This window comes from Letharia lupina (assembly GCF_014066315.1).
Source record: "Letharia lupina isolate WasteWater1 chromosome Unknown contig_20, whole genome shotgun sequence".
NCBI lineage: Eukaryota > Fungi > Ascomycota > Lecanoromycetes > Lecanorales > Parmeliaceae > Letharia > Letharia lupina.
In genome coordinates, this window is record NW_023502989.1 from 154,339 (window position 1) to 168,441 (window position 14,103).

Genomic DNA, 14,103 nt, shown 5'->3' on the forward strand with positions numbered 1-14,103 from the left:
TCCCTCCCACTCACTTTCCTTTTACAGATGTGCTCCCGAGGATAGAACGATTTGCGAAGCAAACTTCGTCTTCGTTACATGAATCAAAAGACTAGCCCACGGCCTCTTTGGTCTTCATCATAATCCACAGCAAAACTTTCTCATCCCCAATCCCAACAGCCGTTCCGCACAAATCTTCATCTGCGCCTTTTAGAAACGGACACAGAGCATCTCACCAGCCAGTCTCGTCTCAAGCCCTCGAGTCATATCATCAGCTTACTTCCGCATTAGGCAAGATGCTCCACATGCCGCCTTCTTTCCCCCTTCTTCGCAGCCGCCGTGAAATTACCCCATTCCGCCTATTCTCCAATTTATCATCCGTTATATAATAGTCCACCTTGTCCATAGTAACCTCACTCGAAAGCTGTAGTTGGCTTTGTCTCCAAACCCCACACTGCCAGAAAGTGCAAGGTGGATATTGTTAAAGAACGTAGAATTGATGATTCTTTTTCTCATGAGATCTCTGGACACCGTTCTACACACAGTGGTAAATCAAGTGTTTCGGAATACGAGGTGGCTGGCATGAATGGGTGATGACTGGGGGCCAAACTACAACAATTACGCCTACTCGTATCATGGATTTATGGGATTTACATCGGCGAAAGCGTGGGATCCGAAAAGAGCACCATCAAGAATTCATATACATACCACATTTCATGCTCCATTTCTCGTCTTTGTGTTTTACTCATCTTTTCTATCCTCAGATTAAGATACTTCCCCAGTTTCCACTCCTACTACAAAAGGGAGCCTCTTATCTTGTAGCACTCAGCAAAATCCATTTCCTGTCTTCTCAGACAGACTATAGAATGGCATCCAACAGAGCTGCATGGCAAAACGCCGTGGGAGAGAAGCTTAACGTCCAATCCGCTCCCTACACACCTCCTTCGGAAAACGAGATCGTCATCAAGAATCAAGCCTGGGCTGTCAACCCCATCGACTGGCTTGTGCAAGAGAATGCACTCTTCGACTGGATGGAATATCCTCTCATCACCGGATCCGACATCGCCGGCGAGGTAGTCGAAGTGGGCAGTGGTGTCATGCGCTTCAAGAAGGGTGATCGTGTCCTCGCAATGTCGATTGGACAAGATAAGAACAAGCATTCTGAGGGGGCATACCAGCTGTACAGCGTCGCCCAAACCGTCTTGGCAGCACCGATTCCCGACAGCATGTCTTATGCCGAAGCCGCCGTCTTCCCTTTGGGTCTGTGCGTAGCCGCCTGCGGTCTATTCCAACAAGATCAACTAGCTCTCCAGCACCCCACTGTGCCTCCGAAGCCCACTGGAAAGACTATAATTGTTTGGGGTGGCGCTTCCTCTGTTGGTTCGAATGCCATTCAGCTTGCGGTTGCTGGTGGCTATGAAGTTTTCACTACCGCCTCACTCAAGAACTTCGACCACCTCCAAAAGCTTGGCGCAAGCAAGATTTCTGACTACAACAGCAAAACCGTTGTCGACGATCTGGTTTCCGCATTAAAGGACAAGCAGTTCGCCGGTCTATTCCACGCGGCCGGAGCATCTGAGGCCAGCTTCGAGGGCAAATTACAAATTCATACCCCAAACTATGGGATTCTTACAAATTCATACCCCATCTTACATTTTCATACCCCTCACCAAAAAAATGGGGTATGAATTTGTAAGTTGCCAGTCTTTGGGGTATGAATTTGTAAGTTACCATTTCTTGGGGTATGAAAATGTAAGATACCATGTTAGCAGCAGCCCTCACGGGGGCCCTGCGACGTCCCTACGGGGCCCTATTTAGGTCCAAATAGGAGTGTCTGGCTGTCAAGCGCAGAGACCCCCGGGACCAAGCTTTTTTAGCTGAGTTGCTATCATTAGAAGGGTATTTTAGGGTGTTTCAGGCTATCTACCCCAATTATTAGTAACCCGAGTTACCGCTAAAGGGTTAAATAGGGGTGTTTACACTTCACGCTGCAGACACCTCTAAGGAGCCCCGCAGGGCCCTCGGAGGAATAATTCCTAACACCAACCCGCCCTATAGATGGCAACTTACAAAATCATACCCCTATAAATGGTATCTTACAAAATCATACCCCTGTCAATGGTATCTTACAAATTCATACCCCATTGGGGTATGAAAATGTAAGATGGGGTATGAATTTGTAAGAATCCCATAGTTTGGGGTATGAAAATGTAATTCGCCCCCAGCTTCGAGGTGGTCGACAAAGCCACTGGGACCAAATTTGTTTCCTCAGCCCCGCCTATTCCCGAGAACAAGCCCGGCGGTGTTGAGGCTAACATGGTTTGGGGAAGTTCGCTGAAAGACAACGAGGTCGGTCCGGCGATCTTTGTTGACTTTCTACCAAAGGCGCTCGCGGAGGGTAAATACATTCCGGCACCCGAGCCTTGGATTGTTGGGAAAGGCCTCGAGTCCATTCAAGATGGATTTGAAGCCCAGAAGAAGGGTGTTTCCGCGAAGAAGGTGGTCATTACCGTTTGAGTTTAGCATGGAGCAAGGTTTTTCAACGCCTCAAGATTCCCATATACTCCATATCGGAATGAATCGATGGGGCCATGAGTGGGAAGTAGAGAAGTCATCTTGTTGCGCTTTACTAGCTTCCAAAGACCCAGGTACTGCAAATGAAGCAAGCTATCACTCAAACGACAAGATGGCTGTTTCTGTTCCATTACTCTCCATCACTTGCTGATCTAGCTTACAATGATACCACCGTGAGCGTTCAGAATCACGCTTTAGCATGACTTTCATGCAGGCCGGCGTTGGGCACACTGGCTTCATTTACAGGCTCAGTCCATCGTTTGGCATGTCGGCTACGCAGGAGGTGGGTTGGGAGGATTTGCACCCTGTCCTACACTGAAGATAGCACCATGTACCAGGTCCTTGCAGAAGGTGCCCAAATCTGTAATGCGAATCTGCCCAGTGGAAATATGACTGACTTTCCGGACCTGACGCTTTGACACGACCAGCAAGTGGGTTGCGTTCATTGTGCGGCAAGGACCAGATTTCCTACACTTAGGGCCCCTTCTGCAACCACATATTTTGGAAATAACCCCTACTTATTTCCACTAAATAACGCCACCACTTAACTAATGAAAACAAGGCTTAAAAATACGCTATGGATATTTCCAAAACAAGTAGAATATGTGTACGGTTCCGTTCTATAACCCTATTTCTGAGGCTAAGTCAGAATCATCGCAAAAATTATCTTCTCCGTAAAAAACTATTAAATTCCTATTATTCCATATTATTATAGTCGAGATATCTATTACTACTACTATATAGACTTTAACTATTATTAATACTTCTATTACTTCTATTATTATCTTAAATAAATCTACTCTTATAGTATCTATCGATATCGATATCTTATTATCTATAATTTAAAGCTAGACTATAAAGATAATATTATTTCTCGAAATAGTATAATAATATCGTCTTAATAAGAGAGTAGATATCGGCTTTAAATCTAAAGTAGAGGCGATGATTTTAGTTATTATTTAAATTGTAATTCTAATAGAGTATCGTATAAATAGATTTTAATATTAGAAAAAGATAATTAATTATAAAGTTAAATAGACTTTATAGAGAATACTTCGCTATAAGCTAAGTGGCTGAGGATAGAATAATAATATATAAATACTATTAGTAGATAATGATTAATAGCGAATATAAATAAGTGTATATAATAATATAGAAATAATATATAGTTAAATAATACTTTCTAGAAGAATAAGCTTATAAGCGGACTTCGAATTAAGTCTCTTTAGTATATTATTAAATTTAACGAGTTATTTCTAAATAGAATAGCTATTAAAAATTACGTTTAGTCTATATATACAATTTCGATAAATCTTAATCTTTTCGAAATCTTATTCTTCTTCTCTCTTCTATTCTCGAATACTCTATAAAGTAATATCGAATATTTAAAGTAGTCGAATAATAATATATCTTAGATCGTAGCTAAGAAGAGATATACTAGCTCTATAATTAAGATATCGATTTTCGTTAAGAGATAGAAGAAGATTAGAAAATAATATATAGATATAGCTATTAGTAAAGTTAGTAAATAAATAAATAGAGCTATTATATAAAGAGAGAAGGAGTTTATATAGCGTGTAATTAAAGAAAAATAATATATAAAAGAGATATCGCAGATAGTAATTAAGGAGATTTTAGCTTTATTATAAATTATAATAGATATAAAGAATTCTAGCTTTATTATATAGGCCGTAAACGTGTTTTTAAATAAGATAAAAGTATATATATATATCGCTCTTTTTAAGAGTATAAGAAATAATTAGTTATAAGAGAAAGTTAATAAATTAGAAAGAAAAAAAATATAACTCGAAAGTATATAGAAGAAAGTATTTAAAATAGCGGAGTAGCTTTATACGCTATAGATAAAAAACATAGCTATTTAATAAAGCATCTTAGTTATTAAGTAAGATATACTTAATAATTTCTTTATATATTTTTCACGACTTAATTTCTTAAAGTATTTATTCTCGTATTAGTTTTAAAGCTAATCTTTAAAGACTTAGAATCGCTAGCGTTATTGCTATCTAATGCCTTAGTAATATATATATTCTTATTATTTATAGAATAGTATAGAGTAATAAAGTTATATAAGACTATAAGATCGAATTATATTTATATCTAAGTTGAAATATCGAATTCTACTGAAAAGTTTATAGATAAAAAGCGTCTTTTAAGTATATTAAAGATTTTTTCTATAATATTTCGTAGCTAAGAGTATCGTAGATTGAAGAGTTTCTTTATATTCTCGAGCTTCTTTTTAGCTTCTTTTTATTCTTTTAAATAATATTATATTTCTATATATAATATTATTAGAAAGTTATAATTAAAATATCCAGCATCGACGAGATAGTATTTGCTCTTTGAAATCGTAAATTTTTAATTAAAGATAGTGTTCTATAGAACCTTAACATCATAGGCGGATTCTTCTTATTCTGAAAGTATATAGTGAAATAATATATTAAAACCATATATAGCTAGAATATTCTAACTGAGTTTCCTCTTTTTATTTTATTATAATATATACTTTTCTACTAGCATATATATATTAATATATATCCCGTTAAATACTTCTAGATAATCGTTAAAATAGAGTATAAATTTGAGATTTAAGAGAATTTTAGAGGGGGTTAGATAAGGCGCTTTAGATAATTATATTATATATCTATAAAGAATAATAAGAGCGTTAGATATCTTATGAAAATATCGAGATATAATACTAGTAGAGTATTGAAATCGATTATTAATTCTATTATTATTAAGACTATAGTCTACAAAATATATAAATATAGCGAGTTTCTTTATTATATTAATGGCCTTAGACGGAATTAGCTAAATATAATTAAATAACTAACTCTCTAGCTAATTTAGAATATATAATAGTATATAAAAGACGCTTTATATTATAGTAGAATAATTAATAAGAAGCTCTTTTATATAGATATAATTAGAAAGAATAGACGCTCTCCGTTTTTGCTTATTAAAATAAGAGAAATAATACTAAGAGATAGTAAGAATAACTTTTAAAACTACTTCTTTATAGTCTAAGTTATCTATACTTAATATTCTTAAAAAAAAGAGAATAATATATATATATCGATTATAGATGTCCACTATTCTTGGCGTTCTTAGCTTTATTTTGGCTGAAAATAATCCTCGAGGGTTATTTTTAGATATTTCCGAGCCTGTTTTCGCTTAATAAGCGAAAATATGTGGAAATATAGTTACAGAACGATACCCTGTATATATTTGACGCTAAGCTGAAAATTAGTGGAAATAAGTAGGGGTTATTTCCAAAATATGTGGTTGCAGAAGGGGCACTTAGTGTAGAAAACGGAGCACTATCATAGCGTATCGAAAGCCAATTGATCCTACTCATGCAGGACCCACCATAAGCACAGATGCCCGGCCACTTATATCATACAGCTTTGGACCCTAACCGGGCATTCGGCAACGCAGTCTTGTGTTATCTACCAATGTAGAAGACTGTAAGACAGCAAATGGCAGTTCTCGCGGGCTTCCGCACCAAGCACACAAGGCTGTGAGCAAGCAGATAGCAGAGCAGAACCTCTGGATTTGATTGATGATTGAGCATAGATTATTTGTTTAGCGGGCATACCGTCTACTTTGCGAAGAACCCAGGACAGAGAACAAAAGAAAAACATTCTCGTAGCCTTAATCGTGGACTTCGTGGTGACCGCCAGACACTAGAGCAAGACCCGGGACTACCGAGGTACGAAGTAGATATGTGTGGAGCACGATTATTTAGCTGAAGGAAATACCCGCAAACATCACTTCACCCCAACGACAGGCTGCGCAACCCCATTGAACAATACGCCACTAACAGCCAAGGCGTTGCCCGTACCCTCCAGTAAATCAGCCTGGCTCAACAATTTGCAATGAACGCCAGCAGCGTACTGCAGGAATGAGACACCGTGACAAGGTGTTTGCGACAAAGCGGCGTTGATGTTGCTGCATTTCTGAATACAACCTTCCAGATCCGGCTCGTCGAGGTCGACGAATGAGCGTCCTGGGTAATCCACGGAGCATCTCAGCTGATATTGGTCGCCGGAGGACGTGGTAAAGGTTGCGTTGTTGATGGTGGGGCAGCCGACTGGGGAGATTTGCGTGCCGACTGGTTGGAAAGGGGTGATGGTTGAGGTGTTACTGACGGGAACGGAGCTGGAGGAAACATTAAGAGGTAGGCGAAGTTGTCCGGAGGCTGAGAGTGGCGGGGCAGTGCCTGTTAGAAGAGTGGCAGGTAGAAAAGTTGAGTTCAGAGTCGGAAATGGTACGCGGACGGAAGGTCTTGTTGCGTTCAAAGTCAAAAACGGTAAGCGATCAGAAAGTGGGAAGGTTACTCCTGTGGGTATTAGCGCGCTACCCGATAAAGAAAGGGTCCTGTTCGTTCCGTTGAATGTTGGTAAGGAAAGGAATCCCGTAGTTGGGGACAGGGGTCTGCCTGTTGCATTCATGGAAGGTAGAGGCAGACGGCCGGAACCCGTTGTGTTCGAGATCCGCGGGGGCAAGCGGCCGGATAGTGAAGCGTTAAAATTGGTTGTCAAGTTCACGGTTGGCAACGGGAAGAGGCCAGGTCTTGGCAGAGTCAAGTTTGCTGAGGAATTGGCCGTTGGCATAGGCAAAAGGCCGGATCTTGGCAGGGTTGAGTTCACCGTCATGTTCATGGTGGGCGAAGGCAGGAAGTCCGACCTTGGCAAGGTAGGATTCGCGGTAAAGTTGAAGGTCGGCGTTGGGCGACCAGAGATAGGGATGATAGAGTTCGCGGTACTGTTGACACTTGGAAAGATGCCAGCAGGGATTGAGGTAGAGATTGTCGTAATGTTCAAAGTAGGGAAAGGGCGACCAGAGAAAGGGAAGTTTGGAATGCTTGTTGGGACTAGGCTTCCTGGTAGTGGATAGCCCAAACTTGGTGTAGAGACGGTTGAATCAGAGACATTGTGGCTTGCAACAGGCAAGGGCAACACAATGACCGTGGCTGTCAGTGTCGTCGTCCCACTTGTGATTGTGGTGGTTCCGAGGGCCTCAAAATCGAAGCCGTTGATCGTCCTTGTCTGTGCCCCTCGTTAGCCAGTCCTTCACATTTCCTGGAGAGGGACTGTTCATACAAACTGTATAGTTGGCTGTGCAGTGACTGTGCTGGACGTGATCGACAGGCACGAACAGGCACTATAAGCCTCTGCGGCAATCGAGGCATTTTGCGCGATGTTCGGAAATTTGGTGACGATGGGGTCATCAGCGGTCGCAGTTGCTATGATGGGTACAGGAGCGACGACGAAGGGCGCGTCAGACACATTATCTTGGCGTTTATGTAATGTATCGCCGCTCGTGGTGGTCGTGGTGGTGAATGCTGTAAATTGGGCGACGGTGACTTTTACGACTGTATCGTAACTAGTTGTCGTAACAGTGGAGATGGTGGTACTGCGATTCGTCAGTGTTGGCGCAATCTAGGGTACGCAGGGCATACGTGTGAGATATCGTAGGTCCTTCCAAGGTCGTAGAGTCGGAGATGGAAAGTAGAGAACTGCAGTACGGTACGGAATCGGCTATATTTAATTGAAATGAGAGAAGAGTGTCTGTCTCGTAGCAGATCTCGCGCTGCTGGAGGCCTTTCAATCCGGGGAATGCTAAGGAGGAGCAAGAGAAAAAGAAAAGAAAAATCGAGACTGTTGTCGCGTAAGGAATCATCATAACGTCAGTTGGGTTGAGCACTGGGAGGTCCGAATCAGCAAAGGAAAGGAAACCTCCCACTATGTATACCTTGGAACACGCGTGCCTGGAATGGAACAAGTACGCGGTCGCATTCCAGCGCCTTACATAATACGGGCCTTACGTGGCTTCGGTCCCATCATATGACAAGATATCAGCGCATAATAAATTATAAACGGCCGCCGAGTCAATGCAAGGGGTCTTGTCCGCCCAAGCTCCACCTTGGCGAGCCAGGACATGGTCTCAGAGTTCTGACTTTGGAGGCAACCACTGGGACTGTCGTGACACTACAAGTCCCTTCCGACATCCACCTATCAGCACATCGCGACAGCAGATTCACCCAGCCCGTTAACGGTACCCTCCAAAGTTGCGATCATGATTCCTTGTTTGCCAATCTTTCCCTCAATGCACCTATTTCCCATCGCACCTTTGAAGCTGACGTTCTCGAAAGTAGCTACAGCACCTGGCCATGACTCCCATACATCGTCGAGGCTCACTGCCTCACTAGCGCCAATGTATAGGTTCGACGCTGTGGTGTTGGCGATTGTAAGCCCATTGATGGTTATGTTTGTGTTCCCATCCATAGGGTTATCACCATCGCCATGAAGCATGACTGCAGCGGCTGCTTTGCTGGGGTAGTTACAGTCACGGACAGTGTTGTTGATAATGGTGAGGTTATGCACGTAGTCTGCTTCGCTCCAGGAGCTAAACTCCGGGCCTAGGTCTAGATCGCCGTACGCGACACCTTCGAAGAAGAGATTGTTGGCAATTAGACCATCGGAGGCTTTGATATTGGCGCCGCGACCTCGATTTCCGGTCTAGATGACATTAGCTTAGGAGAACGGCAACCGGTGGTGGAAGGAGGACGTACGGTATGCGTCTAAGAGCGATCCAGTATGCATCATGAAGTTGGGAGGGTACTGCTCACATTCAGAACGTTGAAATCAGAGCCAACCCTCATTTGATTCGTCCAGTACGCATTGTCTACCACGTCTTGAACTTCTTGAGGAAGATAATTCACCGTTATCTCAAGAGGAGTAGACTGAAGGCTGACGCTTGTCACTGAAGCAGTTCCGAGCACGTCGTAGTTTCCATGGGAATAGAAGCGAAGAACATCACCAGGGATAGCCTCTCCCGTAAGCAAGATGAATGAGTTGACAGATGACCCCACACCTCGCATTTCGGATAGTGACCCATGTACAGCCATGCAGTCATCATCCAGAGCAGAAAGAAGGCACGAGTCAAACGTGGGCCAACATATACACCCTTGCTGTGAATCCCATCTGCAGAGCTGGAGCGGGCTGGAAGTTCAGTGCCTCACTAAGGGAGGAAAAGATGCGGATTTCAGGGAGAATGAGTTAAAGGTCGTTTTTCTATTGGCGCCAGAGAAGAAGCCAAAACCCGCGCAATTGAGTAAAGTAAAGTCGTTGATGATGGTATTGTTGCTGTTGGTGATTTGATTACAAAATATGAACTCTCCACGTGCGAGAAGCTTATGACCTGTAAATGGCGTGAAGTAGCTGTTCAGTAATGCCACGCTGCATGTGTTCGCTTGTCCACTGACAGGGCTGGGAATTCCGGTGACAGTACTCCAGCCCGGGCCAGCCTGGAGTCGACCAGTGCTGGGATGGGTGTACTCGGCGTTTAGTTGTCCAGTAGTCGCGTTGAAGAGATACGAAGAATTATAGCCATCGTCGAGATGGAACTCTATATTGTTTGTAATTGTTATTCCCAGTATTCTTGACTTCCGTTATTGTAGCTTGAGAAAATCCAGGCGTGTCCCACCAGACCGTTGGGCCGTAGGTGGTGAGATCGGAGCACTCGTAGAAGTTGAAGGCTGTAAGTCCAACCTCCGTCATGGTCAAGTTGACAGAGTCCATCCATATCGTGACACTTGCTAGTTTTGAGGAGAAGATGTGCGCCTGAGGTCCAGGATTCACGTGGTATGAGCCTTCCGCTAGAGTCCTACTGCCTTTGCCAACTTCCTCTAATATCCATTTCATGAATGCCTCGCCGTCCAAGACTCCAAATTTGGTCGGGAAATATGTTGGGATATCTTCTGGGCGAACTTTCGGGGCCTGTGGTCCCACGGCCGAGGCCAATCTAATCAAGAAGCAGACAAGGTGGAATACCCTTATGGTGTTTAATCAACAAACAGGTTCGCTTTCGGCAATTGGGTATAGATAGCAGAAGCACTCGAGAAGCTAGAATTTAGACACCAGATCTGGCAAGCAATGTAGTGTTGTTTCAGGGTGAATGATTCTGGTAAACAGAACGTGTTGCAGGTCCAGCTGCCAGTGAAGGAAACACCGTTGCAGTCGCAGCATAAGAATAAAGGCGATGAATTCAAAGACCAGATCTCCACGAAGGATAGCTAAGGGGAGCGGGCGGTAAATTGCAGCGGAGCGGAACGGTGGAACGCGGAAGAGGAAACCTCGCCTCTGATTGGAGCGGGTGTTAGGTCTCACAGTGTGCCCAAATTGGAAAAGAGATTGTGCGATGGGCCGGGTACTATGGTAAGTGGAATGTTTTGGGGTTCGTGTGTGTTGCGTGTTCAGACCCAACATAAGACCTTTGCCTCCCTGTACTGGATTGTCGAATACCCCAGTGTAGTTCTCTCTGAGGATTGCACAATCACTACCATCGTGTGTTTGAAATTTATTCTCCATGATTTGAAGCGACTTTTGAATCCAATATGCGGCAGAGGAGCACCATGTCAGCCTTCAGATTCGGAAGGTGTTTTGGATTTTACGGCTTCCAAATGTATGGAAAGAACCTGACAAGATCATCAACGAACTGTTCCGGCTTCTCGTAGGCCGCGAAGTGTCCACCGCTTTCATGTTCTTGCCAGAAAACAACATTGGCCTTTCTCTCGGCCCAAGATCGAGGAACCATCTCTGCCCCCTTCGCAAAAGCGCTGACAGCTGTTGGGGTTTCCCAAAACTTGTCGGCATCTGCTCCGCTCATCAATTCGGTAGCACTGTTCTCCCTATAAATGTAAAAGCCTCCCGTTGGTCCTGGGAAGTAATGCAGTAGTGTCCAGGTAATAAATTCAGTCGGAGACCAGGGATATGAGTCAGACCATGTGAACAGCTTATCTGCCATCCATGCCAGCATGGCGACTGGAGAGTCATGCATCGCGAATCCAAGAGTGCGAGGTTTGGTATTCTGTACGAGGTAGTAGGCGAAACCTTTTGTATCAAAATGTTCGTGCTGTCGGAGAGAGCGTTCCTCGAACTCCGTATACTCGGGCTTATAGTTATAGTCTGGCTCGGTCAATGATAGAAGGTTGACATGGAGCGCCTTGGCAGACTTTGGGTAAGTGTGGGCGATTGCCCAGACAATCATCGCGCCCCAGTCTCTGCCTTGCACTACGTACTCGCTATAGTGGAGCCTCGACACGAGTTTGTGCATCACCTCTGCATCCTGCCTGTGCTTGAGGCCAGTCTTGTTTGGGCAAGAGGAGAAGCCGAATCCAGGAATGGAAGGAGCAACGACGTGAAAACCAGCTGCATTGAGTGTTGAGAGAGCTTTGCTTACTCCTTGAAAAGAGCCAGGCCAGCCATTCTATTCAAGCGGGCCTCCTCGTCCCGCCAACTGTAATGATGGCGCCAGTAAGTGATGGTATCCTTCATCACCGTGAGAGTGACACCATTCTGTTCAGCCCATTGTTCGCCGGCGAGGTTCGAGGGTAAGTGTGTCAGCTCGAGTTGCGCTGGAGAAGGTCCAGCTCACTGTCTGTAATGGCAATCTGGTAGGCATAAGCCAAGACTTCTTTTCTTGGCATTTTGCGCGTACCTTGAATGGTTTGATAGCAGCGGTGGTGGCGTTGTCGGCCATTTCGCGAGTCTGCAATTTCTGTACTTTACGGCAACAGCTGACGAGATGCTGATTGGTATCCAGGGCGATATTTTGATAATTGAATGACCTTTGTGGTGGATGAGTCAAGCTTGCAAAGGACGTCAGAGTCCCAAGTTCGATGACTCGAATTGCGCTTCGATGCCATCGATTGGGGGAGAAGCTACCTTTGAACAGTAACTTATACTAGTTGTGGGCTTGAAGTATGACCGCCTTCTCACACTACTGCCCTAGGAAAAGAAGATCCCGCGCCCCCGCGGACAAGAGTGAAGACTTAGGGCGATTTACTAATTCATACCTCACTAGTGCTGTCTCGCGTAACGTCCCATGAAAACTACACGCACAAATGAGTTCTAAATGATGATTGGCTGGGTCCTAAGGCCCAGCCGCACGCAGACAGCGGTCCACTATGCAGCTCAGCCCTAGGAAAACTCCCTCTACGTAAGGTAGAAGACCTGGAGTCTAAGTACAAGAAAACGCTAAAAAAACAAGGCGCGGGTGGGTGGGAAAAGTCCAAAAAAACCTCTTCTTACGACGAGAGGAATAAGAATAAAGAGCAAGAAATAGGGGGGACACCGCCTATTCAAGGCTCTTCCAACATGGCAATCTCGGCTATCCTGCCATAAGTGTGTGCTGTGCCTCTCCCTCACTAGCCCCCAGTCAAGCTGTGGCGAAAAGTATCCGATAAACGCCGACGCCGAGGCAACAAATTTAACCGAGATTCTTCCCTCACATTCAATAGCTTCCTTATATTAATCATTAAATAACTCCACTACCAATAGTCCAATATGCCTCATATTACTACTCTACCTACTCCTAATAAGAACGAATTAGATCATATCTTAAAGCAGCAAAAAAAAGCCACAAAAACCAGTAAGAGATAGACATTTCTTGAAAAACGTAATAATCTTCTTTAGTATATTCTACTACTTTCAGAGTATTAATTAATAATAATTAAGTATTAAATAGCTATTAGTTATCTTTTAAATAATCTATTTCTTACTTTATATACTATATTTAATCTCATATAAACTACTACTATCTAAGAAATACTTCGAGATAATATTAATTTATATATCTCTATTTAAAGTTCTCGCGATTCTTATTAATACTCTATAACTATATCAAAGCTTAAACTCTTCGTCGCTATTATAATCTATATGAGAATCTTTTACTTTTCTACTATTTATAAAAGCGTAGTAATAGAGTTATTAAAAGAAGAAGATATCTATCGAGTAAGGCTAAATTCTCTCTCTATCTCTATACTACGAGATAACCATAATTAATAAGACTTAAAGGTCATTCGGGCGTATCTTATATATTATAAAAACATTTAAAATCGAGGTTTTAGACGAGAGATTAATAGGAATAGAGATAATACTCTTAAGATACGTAGGGAATATAAAGTATATTAGATCTTCTTATATCGCAAAGAGAATTACGTAAGACGATTTTATAAAAGAAATAATATATTAAACTCTATATAATAGATCTAGACTATATTTATTAAATTATATTAATATAGTAAGATAGTAATCGAAATAATAGTGCGAAGAAAACAATTTATTATCTCTCGACGTTTATCGAATAAATTCTTATCGAATTATACTTCTAATTACTAAATTATACTTCTATATCAAATTTCACTTAAATATATTAAACGATATTAGCGAGAGCTTAGATTTAAATTCTATACGACGTATTCTTTATATAGCGAAATATTTCTTAGTAGTTATAATTCGAGAGCGAATATCTATTAAAGTAATTATAATCGTATTTAGCGAAGATATTTAATTCGTATTAAATTCGATTTCTAATAATCGTTTCCACTCTCATTTATATATTATCTTTATTTATACGCTCTTTATTTTTTTAAAATAATATATATTATTAATTTATATAAATTAAAAATAATATAATCTATAAAATAAATAAAATAATATATAAAATTAATAAAATAATAGCTAT

General features: G+C 42.2%; 3 protein-coding genes across 3 annotated transcripts; 1 reads left to right on the forward strand and 2 right to left on the reverse strand.

Moving 5' to 3' along the window:
- Positions 1 to 845: 845 nt before the first annotated feature.
- Positions 846 to 2,496, forward strand: HO133_004914 (uncharacterized protein; the record flags this gene model as incomplete). The annotated part of the gene is made up of 2 exons (XM_037295826.1): positions 846 to 1,522; positions 2,205 to 2,496. The coding sequence occupies 2 exons, from the start codon at positions 846 to 848 to the stop codon at positions 2,494 to 2,496; spliced, it is 969 nt and encodes a 322-aa protein (XP_037148524.1).
- A 6,095-nt stretch (positions 2,497 to 8,591) lies between these two features.
- HO133_004915 (uncharacterized protein) lies at positions 8,592 to 9,457 on the reverse strand (the record flags this gene model as incomplete). The annotated part of the gene is made up of 3 exons (XM_037295827.1): positions 8,592 to 9,095; positions 9,149 to 9,157; positions 9,206 to 9,457. The coding sequence occupies 3 exons, from the start codon at positions 9,455 to 9,457 to the stop codon at positions 8,592 to 8,594; spliced, it is 765 nt and encodes a 254-aa protein (XP_037148525.1).
- A 502-nt stretch (positions 9,458 to 9,959) lies between these two features.
- Positions 9,960 to 12,117, reverse strand: HO133_004916 (uncharacterized protein; the record flags this gene model as incomplete). Its single annotated transcript, XM_037295828.1, has 4 exons — positions 9,960 to 10,380; positions 11,075 to 11,786; positions 12,013 to 12,028; positions 12,076 to 12,117. 4 exons carry the CDS (start codon positions 12,115 to 12,117, stop codon positions 9,960 to 9,962), a joined length of 1,191 nt encoding a protein of 396 aa, XP_037148526.1.
- Between the last annotated feature and the right edge of the window lie 1,986 nt (positions 12,118 to 14,103).